This window comes from Stegostoma tigrinum, chromosome 27, assembly GCF_030684315.1.
Source record: "Stegostoma tigrinum isolate sSteTig4 chromosome 27, sSteTig4.hap1, whole genome shotgun sequence".
Lineage (NCBI taxonomy): Eukaryota > Metazoa > Chordata > Chondrichthyes > Orectolobiformes > Stegostomatidae > Stegostoma > Stegostoma tigrinum.
The window spans coordinates 18,717,523-18,736,824 of NC_081380.1; the positions used below are offsets into that span (position 1 = coordinate 18,717,523).

Genomic DNA, 19,302 nt, shown 5'->3' on the forward strand with positions numbered 1-19,302 from the left:
AGGCTTGAGGTTGAAGGAGACGGGTCTGAAGGGTGAAGAAGGGTCCAGATCTGAAACATCAGCTTTCCAGCTCCTCTGATGCTACTTGGCCTGGGGTGTTCATCCAGCTCTACACCTTGTTATCTCTCTTTCATGATGACCTCAGCCAGTGTGGCAATTGAACCCCTGCTGATGGTGTGACTCTGCATCGCAGCCAGACATCCAGCCAACTGAACTAACCAATCCCAATCTGAGACTTATACTATGCCTTGTTTGGACACATTCAGAGTAATGTACACATTTCTGGTCTCTATGTTATGAAGAAGATATGAATTCATCGGAGAAGATGCAAAAATATATCACAAACATTAAACAGACTTGAGAAAATCCTTTTATAAAAGACTAAGCAGCTTGTGATCCTTCACTTTATAAAAGTGAAGGTATTGTTCGCCTGAAAGAAGCATTTTAAATTAATGGAAGAGTGGTAGTTATAAATGATGTTTCCACTTGTACAGGAGGCGCAAACCTAGAAGCCATAAGTCAATTGGTTAGTACCATGAGGGAAGTTTAGAATTAATTTTGCAGAAGAAGGGAACAAGAAAAGAATGAATAGGAGAGCAATGTGAGCAGAGGAAGGAGTGATATAAAATGAGACAAATCCCAAAGGTTGCAGGCAGCAATTTGAGGAAAACAACAAAAGTGGGTAAAGTAAATATCAAACTATATCTACGTTAATATTGGGAGTGTAATTAATCAGATTGATCAGCTGCCAGCCGAATAGCCAGAAGGGATTATGATGAGGTTCTAATAACAGAAACAAAGTTAAAACATGGCATTAAACAGTTCTTATTCGACACATGAAGAGACAGAATAGAGGATTACAGACCCTCCGTAAAGACCTTCTGAAAACTTTCTTGATCAATATATCTCCAATCCAACAAGGAAGGAAGGGATCAAAAGTAGAGCAAGTGAAATGTGATGCAGTAGATGATCACTGAAAAGTGACCAAAATATAATTTAGCTTCCAGCAATTATGGGTAGAGACCAGAAAATATAGGAAAGTACTCAACTCAGGAAAAGTTAATACTGGTGATTTAAGAAAGCACTGAGCATCAACATTTTGGAGAAGTTCTTTGAGGATAGAGAATTAATGAAGCAATGGACACACAGAGAAGGGATGGTTGAAGTGGTTTGTGTGTGGGGTGTGGGGGGTGGGCACGGTAGGGAGAGGTTTGGTGATGGTGAGATTAGATATGTATAATCTTTCAAATGTTCAGTACAAATACAACAGACACTTGATCTAAGTGCATTCTGATTGATGCCAATGTAGTTTAATTGCTTCTGCTGCCCTCCCTGGCAGATTGTTCCTAATAATTAACACTCTTCCAGACAGAATTACCTTTGGTATACTGCAACTCTCGCGTGTTAAGTGAGTTTTAAGGGGAAATTTGAAGAAATTGATGGAAATGAAATTCGGGAAGTGAACTAAGAATGAACTACTATCTAACTATTACCCCCTTTACAATATCACACAAAATCAAGATCCAATCCAGTCTGTGAGGGTGTAGTACTCGGCTTTACAGGTTTTCTTCTGCTGTCATGCTTCACTTTATTATGATGCATCAAAATTATTATTTTTAATGTGAAATATTTATTCTGCAAAATCTTCACTTAGTGGAGACACCAGAGCAGAAACTCCCAAACACAAGAAGATCAATGACTAAATTTTTGATTTGATTTATTGTTGCCACATGTACCAAAGTGCAGTGAAAAGCTTTGTTTTGTGAGCTGTGCAGGCAGATCACAGCAAACAAGAACATGTAGATCATACTGTGCTTAGATAGAGCAAGGCATACAAGGTTACAACTGCAAAGGAGGTGGACGATGCAAGATCAACATTAGCAAGATCAACATTATTTGAAGTTAAAGAGGTCCATTCAGCACTCTAATAACAGCAGGGAAGGAGACTTAATAATTTAATACAAATTCACTCATGATGTCCTCAATAGTCCCAAAAGGCTATCAAACCAATCGATTCCAAAGAACAGCAGATATTGAAGGACCTAAAATGAGGTTTAGCTGAAAATCTACGAAGTGGTGGAATTCATCATAAGGAATTACTAAATTGTAAACAAATTAGTACTGCTTATGTTGTTTTAAAAGTGTAAAATAACAATTTTAAGTATCTGCAGAAATTAACCTTGTACGAGTAGGCAATCAAATATTGAAAGTTTTTTTATCTGGGACATCAGTCGAGAATTGGTTGGTGGCCTTCTTGCTTCTGTATCACAAAGTTTCCTGTTTAAAACCCTCTCCAAAGGCATGGGACCAAAAATCAAAACTGACTTCCAGTGCTCTTCTGTGGGAGGACTGAAAAACTGATCCTTGGTTTGTTGGCCACACCCTCAACCAACATCGTAATAACAGACTTTCTGGTCATTATCACAGTGTTGTTTGTGTGAGATTAGTGTGTGTACACTTATTATATTACAATAAAGATTGCACTTCCAAAATTCCTGATTGTTTGTTAAGTTTTTTGAGACATTTCTCAATCAAGACAACACCAAATCAATGCAAGTTGTTGGGGTTCTTGTGGTGCAGTGGCCTTGCCTCTGAACCAGAAGAGCATGTGTTCAATCCCACATGCTTCCGAGGTGTGTAAAAATAAAACTTTGAACATGCTGATTAGAAAATATCTATCAATGCAAGTCTTTGTCTTCTAATTCACAATGACTTGAGTTAACCCAATATGAAACAAAGTGAAAAATCACAGGAAGAGGTCATGCCACAACAACTTGCCTTTTCTGAAGAAAGTACATTGCACTAATTGCTGAATGTTTTGTACAACTTTACTCCCAGAAAATCTTTATTATTGCTTTGCATAAGAACAGGTTGCATATTGAAGCTTCTCAAATAGCTTCTCTTACTAATTTTATATCTGTTGCACACACCCTACAAAATATTTTAGAGGGCATAAGTTCTAGAGTAGTTTCTTCCTTCATCAATGTTCTGCTTAAACCTTGGAGATTTGTTTATTTGATTTTGTATATTAACGCTTGGTTTTCCAAGTCAATGCACTATGATCAATATTGACTGCTACTTGGCGAATTCCAATTTCCAAATAGCACCCATATCATTCATCGGAGTCAGGCCCACTATGAAACCCCTTGTGAAACTCCTCAGCTGGGGGGGCACTTCACCTCACAGAGAACTATAAAAAGCTCCTCTCTGACTATCTCCAATGTGTTATCTGAGTCCAAATTTTGGATCCAATGACCCTTGGTTAAGGTTATCCCTTAAAATGTTGACTCTGCTTTTTCTGCATGGGCACAGTGAACCTGCTGAGTTTTGCCAGGAATTTCCACCTTTGTTTCAGATTTTTAGTATCTACAGCTCTTTGTTTTACTTACACCATGCTATACTGGTAGGGTTTTATGAAATGTATGCATGACGATGTTACATTTTCCTAACTTTACCTCACAATGTAAGAAAGTGGCAGTAAGATGCAAAGGCATGAATATAATTATTGAGCCTGTTTTTATTCACCCTGAATCACTGGGTCAAAACAACCAAGGTGAAGTGGAAAGTAATTTTTATACGTCTTACCGCTTCTTCTCCCAGCTGAGAATGGTGCAGCAACTAAATTACTAAAGTTCCTGGAGTGGTAAATAGAATGGAAAAATACACTTTTGCCAACTTCAGAAAATCTTGGACTTTCTCTCTGATTTTCTAAGGCAATCTTTTTCAGCTCTTCATGATTTATAACCAATCAGAACAAAGAAACAGGCTATTTGGCCAGTCATTCTGTGTTTGCATTTACAGTCTATACACAAACAGTCTTAAGCACTTTTACTTACCATGGTCCTGCATCATCTCAGCCTATGGCACACATACATGAATTATCAACTGGCCCCAAATTCCTTCAAAGAATAGACATCATAGACAACTATTTCCATCCATTAAACTGATCCTATGATCAGTGTTCATTTCACCCACTCTGATACCTATCAATACTTGCTTAAAATATATCCAGCAATCTGGCATAACGTTTGATTTCAATTATACATTCACCTTTTCTCACTTGTAATTAGATTCATATCCCTTTTATAGAGCTGGTGCTAGTCATGAACAGTGTTCTAGGATCCAGTTTACAGATTCCTCTCAACAATCTTAAGTAATTCAGTAATAGTGCCTATAAGCTGTCATTTATGTTCCAAACATTCTTTGTAGCATGAGAATTTTCCAGGACTAATTGTCCAATAATCTCAGTTTAGGGTCCTTCTTCCGACTCTCTTCAATGACAAGGCATTCTACTTTGTGATTCAATACACAGAAATGGACATAACACTCAAGGTGGGACGACAATGGTTTGCAGAAGGCATCTATTACTGTCAGAGATTGTGTTTCAATCTTAGAGGCAAACATTTCTAACTGATCTATTTGGAATAACTTTAATTTCCCTCAACTCATTCCAAGCTGATCAAAATCAATCGTCTTTATCCCTTTACACCAGCAAATGTGATTTCTGACCATCTATAATGCAACTTGCTAATATGTCACAGTCTCCTTTGCTGTCAACAAACAGCTCCCTAGTATTTGCACGAACAGGTAAAGATGGGAAACCCTTGTACCTTATTCCAACATCCCAAACTGAGTTTTCACTTTTATGAAGAGGGAAGGTATTGATTTTAATAGAAGTAAATAAATCCATTACATGTAACTAGAGAGTGATGCCGTTTCATTAAACATGTGTACTGCGCAAGCAGGGAATTAGGAGTGCCACAAGGGGTCATGAAATGACCTTGGTAAGTAGGGTTAAAGGGAATCATAAGGCATTCTATTCATACATCAAAAACAGAAGGATAACTGGGGAGAAGGTAAGACCACTCAAGGATAAAGGAGAGAACATGTGCTTGGAGACAGAGGATGTGGTTGAGATCCTAAATGAGTGTTTTGTGTCGGTATTCAACCAGGAAAAGGACATGGAGGATAGTCAGATCTGTGTGGAGATCAAGAAAGAAATGGTGTTGCGTTTCCTGAAGACTTTCACAGTGGATTAGTCCCTAGGATCTGATGGTATCTACCTCAGATTATTGAAAGAGGCAAGAGAGGAGATTGCTGGGGCCTTGATCAAGATCTTTTATCCTCATTAGTCACTGGAGAAGTCCCAGAAGACTGGCGAGTAGAGAATATTGTTTCTCTGTTCAAGAAGGGACATACAGATAATCCAGATAGACTGGTGAAGTCTCACATTGGTGGTTGGGAAGCTATTGGAGAGAATTCTCAGGGATAGAATTTACGGACATTTGGAACAGCATGGCCTAATTAGGGGCAGTCAACCTGGCTTTGTGCAGGCTAGGTCATAGCTTACTAACTTGCTTGAATTTTCTGAGGAGGTAATAAAGGTGATTGATGAGGGTAGAGCTGTGGATGTTGTCTACATGAATTTTAGTAAGGCTTTTGACAAAGTCCCTCATGGTAGGCTCACTCAGAAGATTAAGATGCGTGAGATCCACAGCGGCTTGGCCGCATGGATTCAGAATTGGCTGCCTGTAGAAGGCAGAGGGTAATGGTGGAAGTGGTAGTTTTTCTGGCTGGAGGTCCATGACTAATGGTGTTCTCCAGGGAACTGTACTGGGACCTCTGTTGTCTGTGATCTATATTTAAATGACTTAGAAGAAAATGTAGATGGATGGGCTAGTAAGTTCGCAAACGATACAAAGATTGGTGGAGTTGTGGAAAGTGTAGAAGGTTGTCCAAGGGTACAGTGGGATATAGACCAGTTGCAGATATGGGCAGAGAAATGGCAAATGGAATGCAATCCAGGTAAGTGAGATGTGCTGCACTTTGGGACAACAAATATTAAGTATACAGTAAATAGCAGCACCCTGAATAGCATTGATGCACATAGTGATCACGGGGTTCAAGTCCGTAACTCCCTGAAAGTGGCCATGCAAGTAGATAGGGTGATAAAGAAGTCGTATGGCATGCTTGTCTTTATTGGTCAGGGAATTGAGTACAGGAGTCAGGATGTCATGTTGCAGCTTTATAAGACTTTGGTAAGGCCACATTTAGAGTATTTTGTTGAGTTCTGGTCACCACATTACAGGAAGGAAGTGGAGATTTTGGAGAAGATGCAGAAGAGGTTGACCAGGATGCTACCTGGATACAGGGTATGAGCTATAAGGAGAGGCTACAAAAACTCAGTTTATTTTCTCTAGAGCAGCAGAGGCTGAGGGGCAATTTGATCAAAGTTTATAAAATTTGAAATGCGTAGATTGGGTTGACGGTCAGAATTTTTTTCCCAGATTTGAAATATCTAATACCAGGGGGCATGCATTTAAGGTAAGTGAGGGAAAGTTTAAAGGAGACATGAGGGGGGAGTTTTTTTACACAGAGAGTGGTACAAGTCTGGAACATGCTGCTAAGGGTGATGGTGGAGGCAGATACTATAGACAGACTTTTAGATAAGCTCATGAATATGCAAGGAATGGAGAGACATGGATGAAGGGCAAGTAGAAGGAGTTATTTTAATTTGGTGTCATGTTTGGCACAACATCATAGGTCTGTCCAATATTCCTGCGCTGTAAAATTCTATGTTCTATGCTCATGATTATTCAAATAGCTACTTACCATCCTGCACTAAACTCCACATGGGCATCAAAGAATCCAGTGATCAATGCTGTTGCAGCTTTCCATCCCTGCACTCGGGCTCGGATTAGGCCTTCGCGTTTTTCATTTCTCACCACCTTCACCAGGCCAGGGTAACGCTTGTGGACATATTCTTCCAATGGGGCCTTTAGTTCTTCTGTAGTGAACACAGGAAACACAGTCCACATCATTGAAAAGCAACTCATAACAAGATTGTTTTAAATGCCTGGGTTTTCTCAATATCAGTTACATAAGAGTTCCACCAGAATGTTACATTATTTGTCCACAGGCTTCACAATTCATAAATCCATATCAGCAGCTGAACCTCCAAGAATCCTGACTTTTAAGTGTGTGGAAGCTTTCTGTAGAGTCATGATTTTGGGAAATATGGAAGTTTCTCTCCCAAACCTCCGCACAGCATAACCCACAATTTTTTAAAATCTTTCATGGGATATGGAAATCACTGGCAAGGTCAATACTTGTTGTCCATTCCTAGCTTCCCTTGAATTGAGTGGTTTGCACTCAGCCATTTCTGTGGGCAGTTAAGATTCAAACACATTGCTGTTGGTTTGGAGTAACAGGTGGACCAAAACAGGCAAAGATGGCATTTGTGGATCAGGTGGTTTTTAGGACAATTAACGGGACTTCCCTAGTGACAATTCCACCAGCCAATATGGAAGAATTTGAACTCACATCCTCAAAGTATTAACTTAGGCCTCTGAATGTCTAGTCCAGTGACATAACCATGATGCTAACCACCTCACCAGTTCTATGTTAAGAAACAAAACGTATACTTTGTAAGCAAGCAGCCAGATGGAATGGGATGATGAGAAGAGTTAACCTCTCACTGTCCCTTTAGACAAAGCCAGAGAGGGGAGGCACAGTCTCATAGGACAGTCATCCACCAAGAACAGCAAAGCAGTCAGTGAGTCATGCCCCTTGCAGAAAGTTGGTACTGCCATTCTCCCCCTAAATTTCTCAATCTCAGAGAAGCAGAACACCACAGGAAAGAATCAATAAACAAGGATCTACTGACATCATGCACTCATGATGGTTTTTCTTTCTTCTTTTTCGCTACTATAGATTTCACTTGAATAGGGAAATATGCACACTCTACTCACCCTGCAGTATGGTTCAGGGAATCTATTCTCTACACCTATCTTTAACTCTCAGAAATTGCTTTGCAAAATGCTATCATCAAACTACTCCTCGTCCACATAGTCAAAGAGTCATGTGGCAGGGAAACAGACCCTTCAGTTCAACCAGTCTATCTGAACATAATCCCAAACTAAACTCGTCCCACCTGCCTGCTGCTGATCCCTATCCCTCCAAACCTTTGCTATTCATGTCCTTGTCCAAATGTCTTTTAAACACTGTAATTGAACCCACAACCATCACTTCCTCAGGAAGTTCATTCTACACATAAGCCATCCCCTGTGTAAAAAAATTGCCTCTCATGTCTTATTTAAATCTCACTCCTCTCATCTTAAAAATGTGCTCCCTAGTCTTGAAATCTCCCATCCTAGGAAAGTGACAACTCCCATTAATTCTCTCTATCTCGTCATTATTTTAGAAACTTCTGTAAGGATCCCTGTCAACCTGCTATGCTCCTGTGGAAGAAGTCCTAGCTTATCCAGCCCTTCTTTAGAACTCAAACCTTCCAAACCCATCTTTACAATCCCACAGCTCTCATTTCAGCTCTGCCTTGCCAGTGTTCAAAATCCAGAATCACACTGAAAGCCTCAAAAATGCCCGAGAATAATCAACCAAGGGGTTGATCAATGAGAGCGAGATCACCCCTGTAAGCGTTAGAGATAGATTATGTGAAGAATGATTCATCCAATCAGCAATCTTGTTTCTCCCATGGTCCTCCAATCACAGCCTGTTCCTCATTTGTGTTTGCTGCTGCTCGGCTCACAATTCACAAACCTGGGAGAAAACCAACCTCCGGGCTATGATTGGAGGAGAAACTGGGGAATTAAGTGACTGCAGTGAGTATATTGCCGGTATTGCCACTGGACAAGATTGAGGATTAACACCAGACAAGACTGGGGATTGGCATCAACAGAGGCTCGGGATTAGCACCAGCCAGGACTGGGGATTGGCACCAACTGAGACTGGGAATTGGCAAATAATGAGACTGGGGATTGGCACCAAACAAGACTGGAGTTTGGCACTGGCTGAGACTGGAAATTGGCACCAGCCAGGGCTGGGAATTGGCACAAACCAAGACTGGGGATTGGTACTGGCCAGGCCTGAGGATTAGCATCAAACAAAACTGGGGATTTGCCCTGGCTGAGACTGAGGATTGGCACCAACTAAGAATGGGAATTGGCAATGGCCAGGACTGGGGATTGGCACCAAGCGAGACTGGGGATTGGCACTGGTTGAGACTGTGGATTAGTACCAAACGAGACTAGGGATTGGTACTAGCCAGGTTCGGAGATTGATACCAGTTGAGACTGCGGATTGGTGCAAACCAGGACTGAGGGTTGGCACAATTTGGCATTGGGGATTGCCACAAGCCAGGTCTAGAGATTACACTGATTGAGACTGGGGGTTGGCACCAGCCAAGACTGGGTGGGGATTGCTACTGGCTGGGTTTAGGACTTATTAGTTCATTCAACACATGAAAGCTTCATAGATTGGACCAGAATTTATTGACCTCCCTAATTTCCCTTGAGAATGTGATGTGATTTTGTGAATGCCTTTAGGAAGGGAGTCCAAAGATCTTGACCAGCAACACTGAAAGAACAGCAATATATTCCAAAGTCAGGATGGTGACTGTCTTGGAGGGGAACTTGTAGATGTTGGTTTTGCATGTAGCCCTTGTTCTTGAAGATGGTTGTGGTCATGGTTTTGGAAGATATTCTCTAAGGAGTCTTGGTGAATTTATGCAGTGCATCTTGTAGATGGCACACACTGCTGCTACTGAGCATTGCTGGTGGAGGAAGTGACATTTTGTGAATGTGCAACCTAAATTGATCACAACATATGGCAGAGACAGATGATCGTAGAGAGCATTCCACGACAGTGATGCCTCAATCCCTTAGGAAGACAGTACTTTGCAACATATGGTAAATTGTACAAATGCGCAAACACACCCTCAAAACATAGTTTCAGGTATAAAATCAGGCAGGACTATAGTGAACGCAGTTTTAGTACCACACATTTTGAAGCTTACTGTACCATCATCACTGTTGTCATCCACAAGGATAATCTCTTTGAGTAGATGGGCTGGTGTGTGATTCACTGCACTGTGCACAGAGCGAAGGATAACAGATAAAGCTTCATTCACAAAGATAAAAATGAGGGAAATCTGTGGCAGGTTCTTGGGGTAGCTCAATTCTTTGCATCTAAGGAAGAGAATGTGGAAATTAGAATGTTTGACCCTTCATTTGCGTCAGCTGCACAGTCACATAGAGTTGTCTATAAATACGATGTTCTACAACAAGCAAAGAAACTTGTATTTCATGTGCTACAACCATCTTCATTATTTTTAATTTGCAGCATTGCTCACACAATAATATTTCAATTTTTTAAGCTATGAAGAGTACTGTAACTCTGACATTTATGTTTCTGTGCAGAAAGCAGTTGTGTTGTACTGCAGGTAAGCAGAAATGTCACATTAAAAGATTTTGGAAAATTATTCTCTCGTGGACCAGTTACATACAATAGATTATTGATGTGAAATAACACTGACTAAAGACAGCAATTTGCCCACTTACATGATTCCCAAAGTTTTATAGCATTAGCAGTGGAGGACAAACCGAGGGAATAAAAAAGGAGACTTTTCAGGCTAAGCAAAATGTCAGCTCATGACCTGTCCCAAAGGTTTGAGATCTTTCATGGTACTGTGTGGCTAAATATTCCATGAGAATTTTAAGTTTTTAATAAGGCCAGGCATTGAATTTAATTCTGATCATGAATCCAAGTGACTGACAGCTCCATTACCAGTTTCACAGGTTTTGTCACTGATGAAGAACTATTACTACCTGAGTATCAGAAATGCTGGGTTCATGGGTGAATGAATCAAGTGCTGCAGACATAAATATAGGCATTGCATATTTCAATAATAACATCAATATTTTCTGAAAATAGTGCAACATCAAATTGTATTTTCCACTGAACTAAAGTCACAGGAAGCAAGGAACTCAATGAAAAGAGCCTTTTGCTGAGAAAAGGCCACATGAGACATACACTGATAAAATATTCATCAAAGGTAGGCTGTAATTTAAATCTGCAGTCGACCAGAGTGGATGAGCTATTTGTGATGTGTCATTATTTTTAATTCTAAATAATATTCAATATCTATATTACAGTACATCAAAGGTGATTGTAGCTACCCTGCATTAAATCAGATCACAGCTCCATGAAAAAGGGTTTGGAGGCAGTGACGGGGCAAGAAGAAAAGGGCAAGTCTGTCAGGGTGATTTCCCAAAGCTTTCTCATCCCAGGAGGTTTGGGATGGGAATAAAGTCCACTTCATGGAATTAGTCTCTTGGAGGCAACCTTTTGCTCTGAGATTTACGTGCCATCTAAGGCCGCATTAGATGCCTACATCAGGGACCACAAGTATTATCAAGCACCCAGAGATCCTTTCAGTGGGGAGGGGTTATGTCCACCCTGAGACCTCTCACAGTAATACACAAAATTTGAATTCATCTGAAGAAGACGACCTCCCAGTGTCCGTCCTCACCGCTAGTATTAATCTTTCCTTGGACCTGCCACCAAGCATCAGTACAACTCCTCCAATTCAGACTCTTGCTTCCCTTTCAATGCAATCTCCTTAACTGGATGGAAATGCTGGAGCTAGCTGCTCAATTTGCCGTCTCTAGTCAGATCATGACTGATAGCCCTCTAGGCCACTTCCAGGTTCCACAACTCAGAATCATGGTCAATTTTGGGATTGTGACCATCCGGAAAAAACTCTGCATCATGTGTTTGATCCCCTGATGCTCTGCGCTCTCCATTCCATCTCAAAAGCACAAAAACATATTTGTATACCTTTCATTGACAATGCATTCTCTAATACAGTTTAATTTTGCACCTTCAAATTACATGAAAGAAAAGACATAAACATTAAAGTTAAATTCACATAATAATATGCCAACAGTTGCAATAACTTCACGTTTTTCATAAGTTTATTCCATCTATTGAACACAGATTTCATTGAGAAAAAAAACATGAAACCTGCTGCCATGGAAAAACATGATCCAATAATTCATAACTCCAATTTCTTACTTTTTCTCCAAAACCATTGATCTTCTTACTGATTAAAAATCTATCCGCCTTAGTCTTGAATATATTTAATGACCCAGCCTCCACAAACCTCTGCAGTAAGGAAATTTATAAATTGACCATCCACTGACAGGAGAAATTCATCCTCATCTCTAATTTAAATGAGTAACCATTTACTCTGAGGTTATGTCATCTAGTCCCACATTCTCAGTCTCTTAGCATTTACTCAGTCAAGCCGCCTAAGAGTTTTATATGTTTCAATAAGGTTTCCTCTCATTCTTTTAAACTCCACTGAGTACAGGCTCAACCTTCTCAACTATTGTTCATAAGAAGTCTTCTCATCACCCAGAATCAATCCAGTGAACCTTGCTAGATTTTCCTGTGTTTACACTCCATTCCTTTTGAAAGAAGGCCAACATTCTGTTTGTCTTTCATATTACTTGGTCAACATGTATCCTGAATTTTCGGGATTCTATGATGAGGACTCCCAGATCCTAGAAAAGCACAATACTTCAGATACTGGAAATCTGAAATAAAAAGAATGCACTGGAGAAACTCAGCAGGTCTGGTGGCATCTTTGGTGAAAGGTACTAAGTTAACTTTTTGAGTCTGATATGACTTTTCTTCTGACCCCAAATCCCCTTTCTGCTGTCTTACTGTACTTAAATGATGTTCAGCCCCTCTATTCTTCCTGCCAAAGTGCATAACCTCACATTTCCCCACATTACATTCATCTGGCAAGACTTTTCCCATTCTTTTGACCTGTCTCTTTCCTCGATAAACTCTTTGCGTCATTCTCACTATTTGACCTCCACCTATTTTTATGTTACGTGTAACCTTGACAATGGTACATTCACTTTCTTCTTCTTAGTCATTAATATCTTGGAAATAATAGTGATGCCAGCACCAACTCCTGTGGCATTCCATTAGTTTTAGGTTGCCATCTTGAAATACCCTCCTTGTTCCAATTCTCTATCTTCTATTACTCAGCCAATTCTCCATCTATGTTAGTATACTATCCCTATACAGTGGGCTATTATCTTCTTAAGCCATCTAATGTGTGGTACCTTATCAAATGCCTTTTGAAAATCTTGATTTATTATATTATTGGTTTCTCTTTTATTTTTCCTTCCTATTACCTCCTCATAGAACTGTTATAAATTTGTCAGGAATGATTTCTCCTTCATGAAGTAATATTGATTCTGCTTGTTAATATAATGTGCTTGTAAATGCGTTATCACTGATACAACCTTTGTAATTGACTCTCTTTTTCCTCATTATAGATGTTAAACTAATAGTGTTATAATTACCTGTCTATCATCTCCCTCTCTTTTTGAATAAAGGTGTTGTATTGACAGCTTTCCAATTCTCTGAGAGTTTTCCAGCATTGAAGGATCTTGGAAGGTTACTACCAATGTGTCCATTAACTCTATAGCTGCTTCCTTTAGTATCTTAGAATGCATTCTATCAGATGGAAGAGATGTTTTGGCCTTTCTCCCCATTAGGTTCCTGAGTATATTTTCTCCAGTGATAACTATTATATTTGTTTTGTCATTCACTTTTACCCTTGATTATTTAGTAGTTTTGAAGCTGAGCTGTAATTACACCCAGTTCAGCATAATGTAGATTAGCTATGTCAATTTTATGCCCTCCTTATCCCAACTCTCTGTCTTCTATTAGTTAGCCAAGCCATTATCCATTATCCATTCAAACATACTGCATCCATCACCATCCGGTCTTAACTTACTATGCCACCTAATATCTGATACCTGAGGTTGTAGACGTGCTAACTAGGCATTGGGTTGCAAACATTTCATCACCCTGCAGGGTACCTAATCAAACATTTTTAGAAAATCCTGCTCACCGCTTGGTCCTCTGGTCCTCAGACATTAAAGCAGTCCCCATTGTCTCCACGGACAGTGATCTCTTACAGTCCTGTTCCACACACACTGGCATCAGATATTTACCAGCCTCATCATGTCCTCATGCCATGTGTCCTACTCATATAGAGTATAGTTCTCCACTTTAGTACCGCACTTTGGAGCACACCAGCATCTCTTATTGTAACACTGCTGCTAGGGCACTTTCCATGCAAGTTCTAGCACATGACCCATGCATTCATGACTGAATCAGGATGCATCTCAAGGCTCTTCACTTGCACTCATAGCGTTTACTCACTGTGTTCCTAGTTGGACACTCATAGACCCTTTGCCTTGCCTTGCCTCTTTGCAATTTGCTCTCAGATTCAGAACTTAAAAACTCACAACACTTCTCTCTTGTTTTGATGTTTAGCACAGGCACAAAATCAGAAAGCTTATCATGGTTGTCAGCAATGATCCATCAAGAGAGTGGACACTTTGTCATGTGGTATCATGCTTTGTCAGTGTTACACATGCAGCTGTGTCAACAGCTTATGCAGCAAAAATACTGCACATGCTTCAACAAAACAGCCATGATTCAAAGACTGAGGAATGTAGCCCTTCGCTGTCAAGGGAGAGAGGCTTCAGTCGAGGGTTTCCAGTACAATAGGCCAAGGGTAGCATCCACAATCCATTCAGCAGCTTGGACACAGTGAGGCAGCTGCTTGTGGTGATTGTGGTCGGGAAGTCTGTATCACTGCAGTCTAGGAAGTGGGCCAAGGTCAGTCCTGCAGGTCCAACTAGTCCATGGATTTGCAGTGAGTCAAGCAGGAGCTGCATAGACATCAGTCAAGGGCACAATCACGCTATGACTCGGGCAAGGATTTAGACTGTGTTCAGGCCTAGGGGGTCAGCTCAATGAAAGTCATGAGAGGTTGTCAGGGATCATTACTGCGGCAGGGAAATGCGGGCACCAGCTCTGAGGATTGCAGACAGAACACTGGGGTGCAGAGGGGACAATAATTGTGAAGAGCGGCAACTCAACATTTTAGTGGAGGTGATAACAGTACATTCAAGGATTGTGTGGTTGTCATGGTCACAACCACTTTGACCTTGATGAAGGCAACAATGCAACATGGTGATTGGCATGTCTGAGCTGGAGAGCTGGGGTTCAGTAGTTTTAATTGGGAAATGAAGATGTAAGTGAAAGTGTTATGTGGGAATGTGTAGAAGCACAGCATTGGTAGGCTTGACAGGGAATTCAAGGAAAGAAGAAATGAGCATGGAGGAGTTGGGGTGGCCTTTATTATTAGGTTGAACCTGCCAATCACTGTGCCAAGCATGACCTGTGTTGCCTTCCAGACTCATGCGCAATGAGAAAGGAAAATGGCTATGGCTGCATCTGGAGTGAGTAGAGCTTTTTTTTCTGTCTGAGGGTGTGGGCTGCACTTGTGAGAGACACAAGGTCGTACAAGGGGTGATTGCATTAACCAGGCACTTCGACAGTGCAGGCTGAAGACATCTGCAAGGAAAATACCCTGGCGTGTGAAATACATGTAGCATCCAACGGCGTAGGATACAAAATCCTGATGACAAACAATCTTGACCATGTCATTGGTCATTACAAATAGATCACAGTCATCTCTGTGAAGCAGAAATAATCACAGGAAACCTTCAAAGTGGGACCTGCAGGCCGCAAGTCAAAAAGACAATCCAAAATCTCAAAAAGCTGATCTCCTCACACCTTGAGCTGTAAATATTTTCTAACATCTGCAACGCTGCCTTTCTTGAGCTTTCAGGGATGATAGGGTTGGCATGACAAACTGTGAATAATTGTACTGCACTTAAAATCTGCTATTCTATTTATGTGACATGTCTTGCACTGCATTCTTTGGAAAACAGGTCCCTATTTCAAAGGGACCTTTAAAGGCATTCTTGACTCAAATTGTCGAGTCCTCTGTAACCCCTGTATGGAGAAAAATACTAAGCCATTGTTTGTGTGCAATATGAATGTTGACTGCTCACATTTGGCAACCAGTCTTCCACTGAAGAAGATGCAGAGAAGGTCCCCTTAGAATGTACAGGAGTTACAGGGAGTCCATAATCTATTATTCTTGATGCCATTTCCTTCGGCCAAGTGAGGCACAGTGAGCCTACAGTGTGAGGATGTCCTCTGACACATCACAGATATACCCACCACTGGAGCAGGGCACCAGGCCTGAAGTTGGAAATCCTATCCTGGTGGCCATCAAGTGTACTGCACTAAACTTATATGCAACTGGCTCCTTTCAAGGGTCCACCAGGGACCTATGAGCAATCTCTCAATCCTTCACCCATTCATGTATCAAGGCTGTTACAGACAAAATGAGTGTTTGATCACACCACATAGTCTCTTCTCCCACTGGTGAGGGTAGTGATGCAGCCTGGGTAGTAAGTTTTGCAAACATCCCTCCAGGTGTCAGGTAAATGTGTATATGTCATGTTGAGAGTACCATATCATAACGTTGCTGACTGCATCAACAGAAAAAGTTTTCATTTTATCAATGGGCAACTTGTTTGTGATCATCAGTATCTCATCTTAGAAGTTTGTGCCAGGTTGAGCTGAGATGATGACAATATTCTCAAGAAATCCTATAGACCTGTTTTGTTTGAAGTACAAGAATGGTTACTGAGAGATGAGTACCACCTTCGGCAGATATGCCTGATGACTCTGTTAAGCAATCCCCTGAAGAGACAGAATGTAAATTCAATACCTTCTATTTTTCAATGATCATCAACATAGAGTGGATGATAGTCCTCATCAAGATGTGGTTCCGTTGCTTTTGGATCAGTCAATAACATTGTGTAAAAGAAGCCAGGAAGGAAATCAGTAATACGTGTTTCTAAAAGGTGTGAGCTCAGTGCAGTGGTCACTCAGTGACAGTAAATGTATTGCTGATTGAAAGGCAAGCAGCCCTTTCTGCTGCCAGCAGCAAACATACCTTTTTCTTCATTTTTGTTTCTTCGTTTTTGCTGTTGCTGAATAACATTTTCAAACATTGTCGGAGATCACAGCATGTATCCAAACAGTTCTTTTCAGATTCGGGTAAATATAATTAAGAGAAGGCTCAACGACAGCAATTTTCTTAAAATGAATGTTTATTAAGTAATAATAAATGATTATAATGATAATAATAAATGGTAAAGAAAAGAGGGAAAAAAAGCAACATGTCTCATGTCTTTCTAGAAAACGCAACAAGTCTCAAGTTCTTCCGCCTGTTGGGGATCCCTCAATCGATGGCTGATCTGGAGGCTTAGCTTTGTCCCTGGCTTTATTCACAATTCTGAGCTGAGGTGTAGTCCAGCAACAGCAGCAGCAGAAGCAGAAGCTTGGAACAAAACTCTTTTTCTCTGACACAGTATCACAAACAACCGGTACAGAAAACCACAGATACAATAGCTGAAACTGCTGTCTCGTTCAGAAAACAAGTTTTTAATTATGCTGTTCACAGGACTCATTCCAAGGTCATGCAGCCTGTTGAGCATTATCAACAATTTTGGCCCTTAAGTCCATCCTTTACAATCAACCTTCTCATGCAGCTGTCGAATATCATGATTAACTTTCATCCTTTGGCCCATCCCACAGAACTGTTTGAAGGCTTGGCAGTATATGATGCTGATGTGAGAAGATGTTAAGCTACAGTGGGCTATGGGGAACAATTAGCATTCCCTAAGACAGGGTTCTAATTTGGGATGATGTTAAGGACAAGTAACCCATGTAGCTTAGCTCTTATTGCTACAGTTACAGTGACTGTTAATCAGACAGGCGATGTAAAATAATAGTACATTTACAGGTGTGCATTTGTATTTCTTTTAAATTCATTCAGAAGATGGGGGTGTTAATGGCTGAGCTGGCACGTATTGCCCATTCTTAGTTGCCCTTGAGAAGTGGTGGAGAGCTACCTTCTTGTGCTGCTGCAGTCCATGTGCTGTAGGTTGATCCACAGGCCATTAGGGAGGGCGTTCCATGATTTTGACTCAGAGATGAAGTTGCAATGAATTATAGATGATATGGCCGCAGGGCTGTTTGTTATTATCCCCTCCCTTTACATGCACTATGAAGGGCAACTCATGACTGGGCTTTAGAATTGGCGCTGATGCTGGGAATTCTGGGATGTCCCAGCCATGGCGAATACGTCCTCAGAGAAAGGGTCACTGGCCCTGAAACTTTAATTGTGATTTCTCTTCACAGTTGCTGCCAGACCCGCTGAGCTTTTCTAGCAACTTCCACTTTTGTTTCTGATCTCCAGCATCCAGAGATCTTTCGAATGTTACCACGAAAGTGTAGCAAGCTGTGGAGAATCACTGGAAAGTCACTATGGCTCACAGTTAAAAGACCTTCATGAAATTCCTGAAATTGACACAAAGCCAATCTCCGATAAAATGTAGCCTATTACTTCTAAATTATATGCTAAACTTTAAAATCAAGCCTCTTATATGGGATATTAGTCATTTATATCCAGTTACTGTGCTGATCTAGTCTGTTTTCATCACATCAGTTTGTTTTGCATTTGTTGTTGGGAGCTAGTTTAGGCTAGCAGGAAATCATATGTAATGAGCATTTAACGTAGTTTTATTTACTTATGAGACACGAGTGTCATAGGCTAACCAGCATTATTGCCCATTCCACTTGACCTTGGGAAAGTGTTGGAGAGCTCCTTCTACAACCATTTAATGATACAACTGAGTGACTTGCTAGGCCATTTCAGAGGGCAGTTGCAAAGCAACTACAATGCTGAAGGTCTGGAGTCTCATGTAGGGCAGATTGAGTGAGGGTGGGAGATTTCCTCTCTCGAAGGAATTTTCTGGTTTGGGTTTTTCTGACAACTGACAACGGTTTTTGAGATAACAAGGTGTAGAGCTGGATGAACACAGCTGGCCAAGCAGCATTAGAGGTGCAGGAAGGCTGATGTTTCAGGCATAGACACTTCTTTGTTATTTTCTATCCATTTTTCCTCCAGATTATTCGGATCTCACTTTCCTACAACTTAATTACTGTCCATCTCAGCTTTCGAGTAGCACTTCAGCCTACTTATTAAGTGTAAGCCATTGAATATATGAATCAAAAGAACGACATGAAAAAGAAAGTAGGTTTAGGCATTCACATCAGTAATTCTGCTGCCAAACTCCTGTAGTAACAAATGAATAGCATTTTTAGCTAACCATTTGTCAAAGACAAAGCTCTGAAATGCTTTTCTTGAACTTCTTACCAAATTAGTATCAATGATTCCTTGCAAATGTCAAAGCCATTTTTGTCTCCCTCAGGAATATCAAAATGTTTCAATTTGGTCTCACCCCATTCTTGAACTGCTTCAGTTAAAATAGAATTGCTTATTTCATAACCAAAAATGAGCTACTGGGGCATCCTGGAATATAAATATCCAACCACTCAGTGTAGATCTGTACAAAATTGACCAATTACTGCTTGAACCTGATGGTACATGCTGCAGAAATGGACCTGACAGTAGTGCAGCTTCCAAATGTTCAGCCAAATAATGTTTCAATTTTTTGTAGCAATTATGACAAGTAATTT

General features: G+C 40.6%; 1 protein-coding gene across 2 annotated transcripts in view; it reads right to left on the bottom strand.

The window, feature by feature from the left end:
* Nucleotides 1-19,302, bottom strand: part of galnt17 (polypeptide N-acetylgalactosaminyltransferase 17) — a 339,355-nt gene that overhangs the window by 236,899 nt on the left and 83,154 nt on the right. For both annotated transcript variants that reach the window (XM_048557604.2, XM_048557607.2), the window contains exons 3-4: nt 9,820-9,986; nt 6,613-6,787 (exon numbers count right to left, since the gene is read on the bottom strand). In XM_048557604.2, the coding sequence (XP_048413561.2) occupies nt 6,613-6,787; nt 9,820-9,986 (342 nt within the window). The remainder of the gene's footprint in view (nt 1-6,612; nt 6,788-9,819; nt 9,987-19,302) is intronic.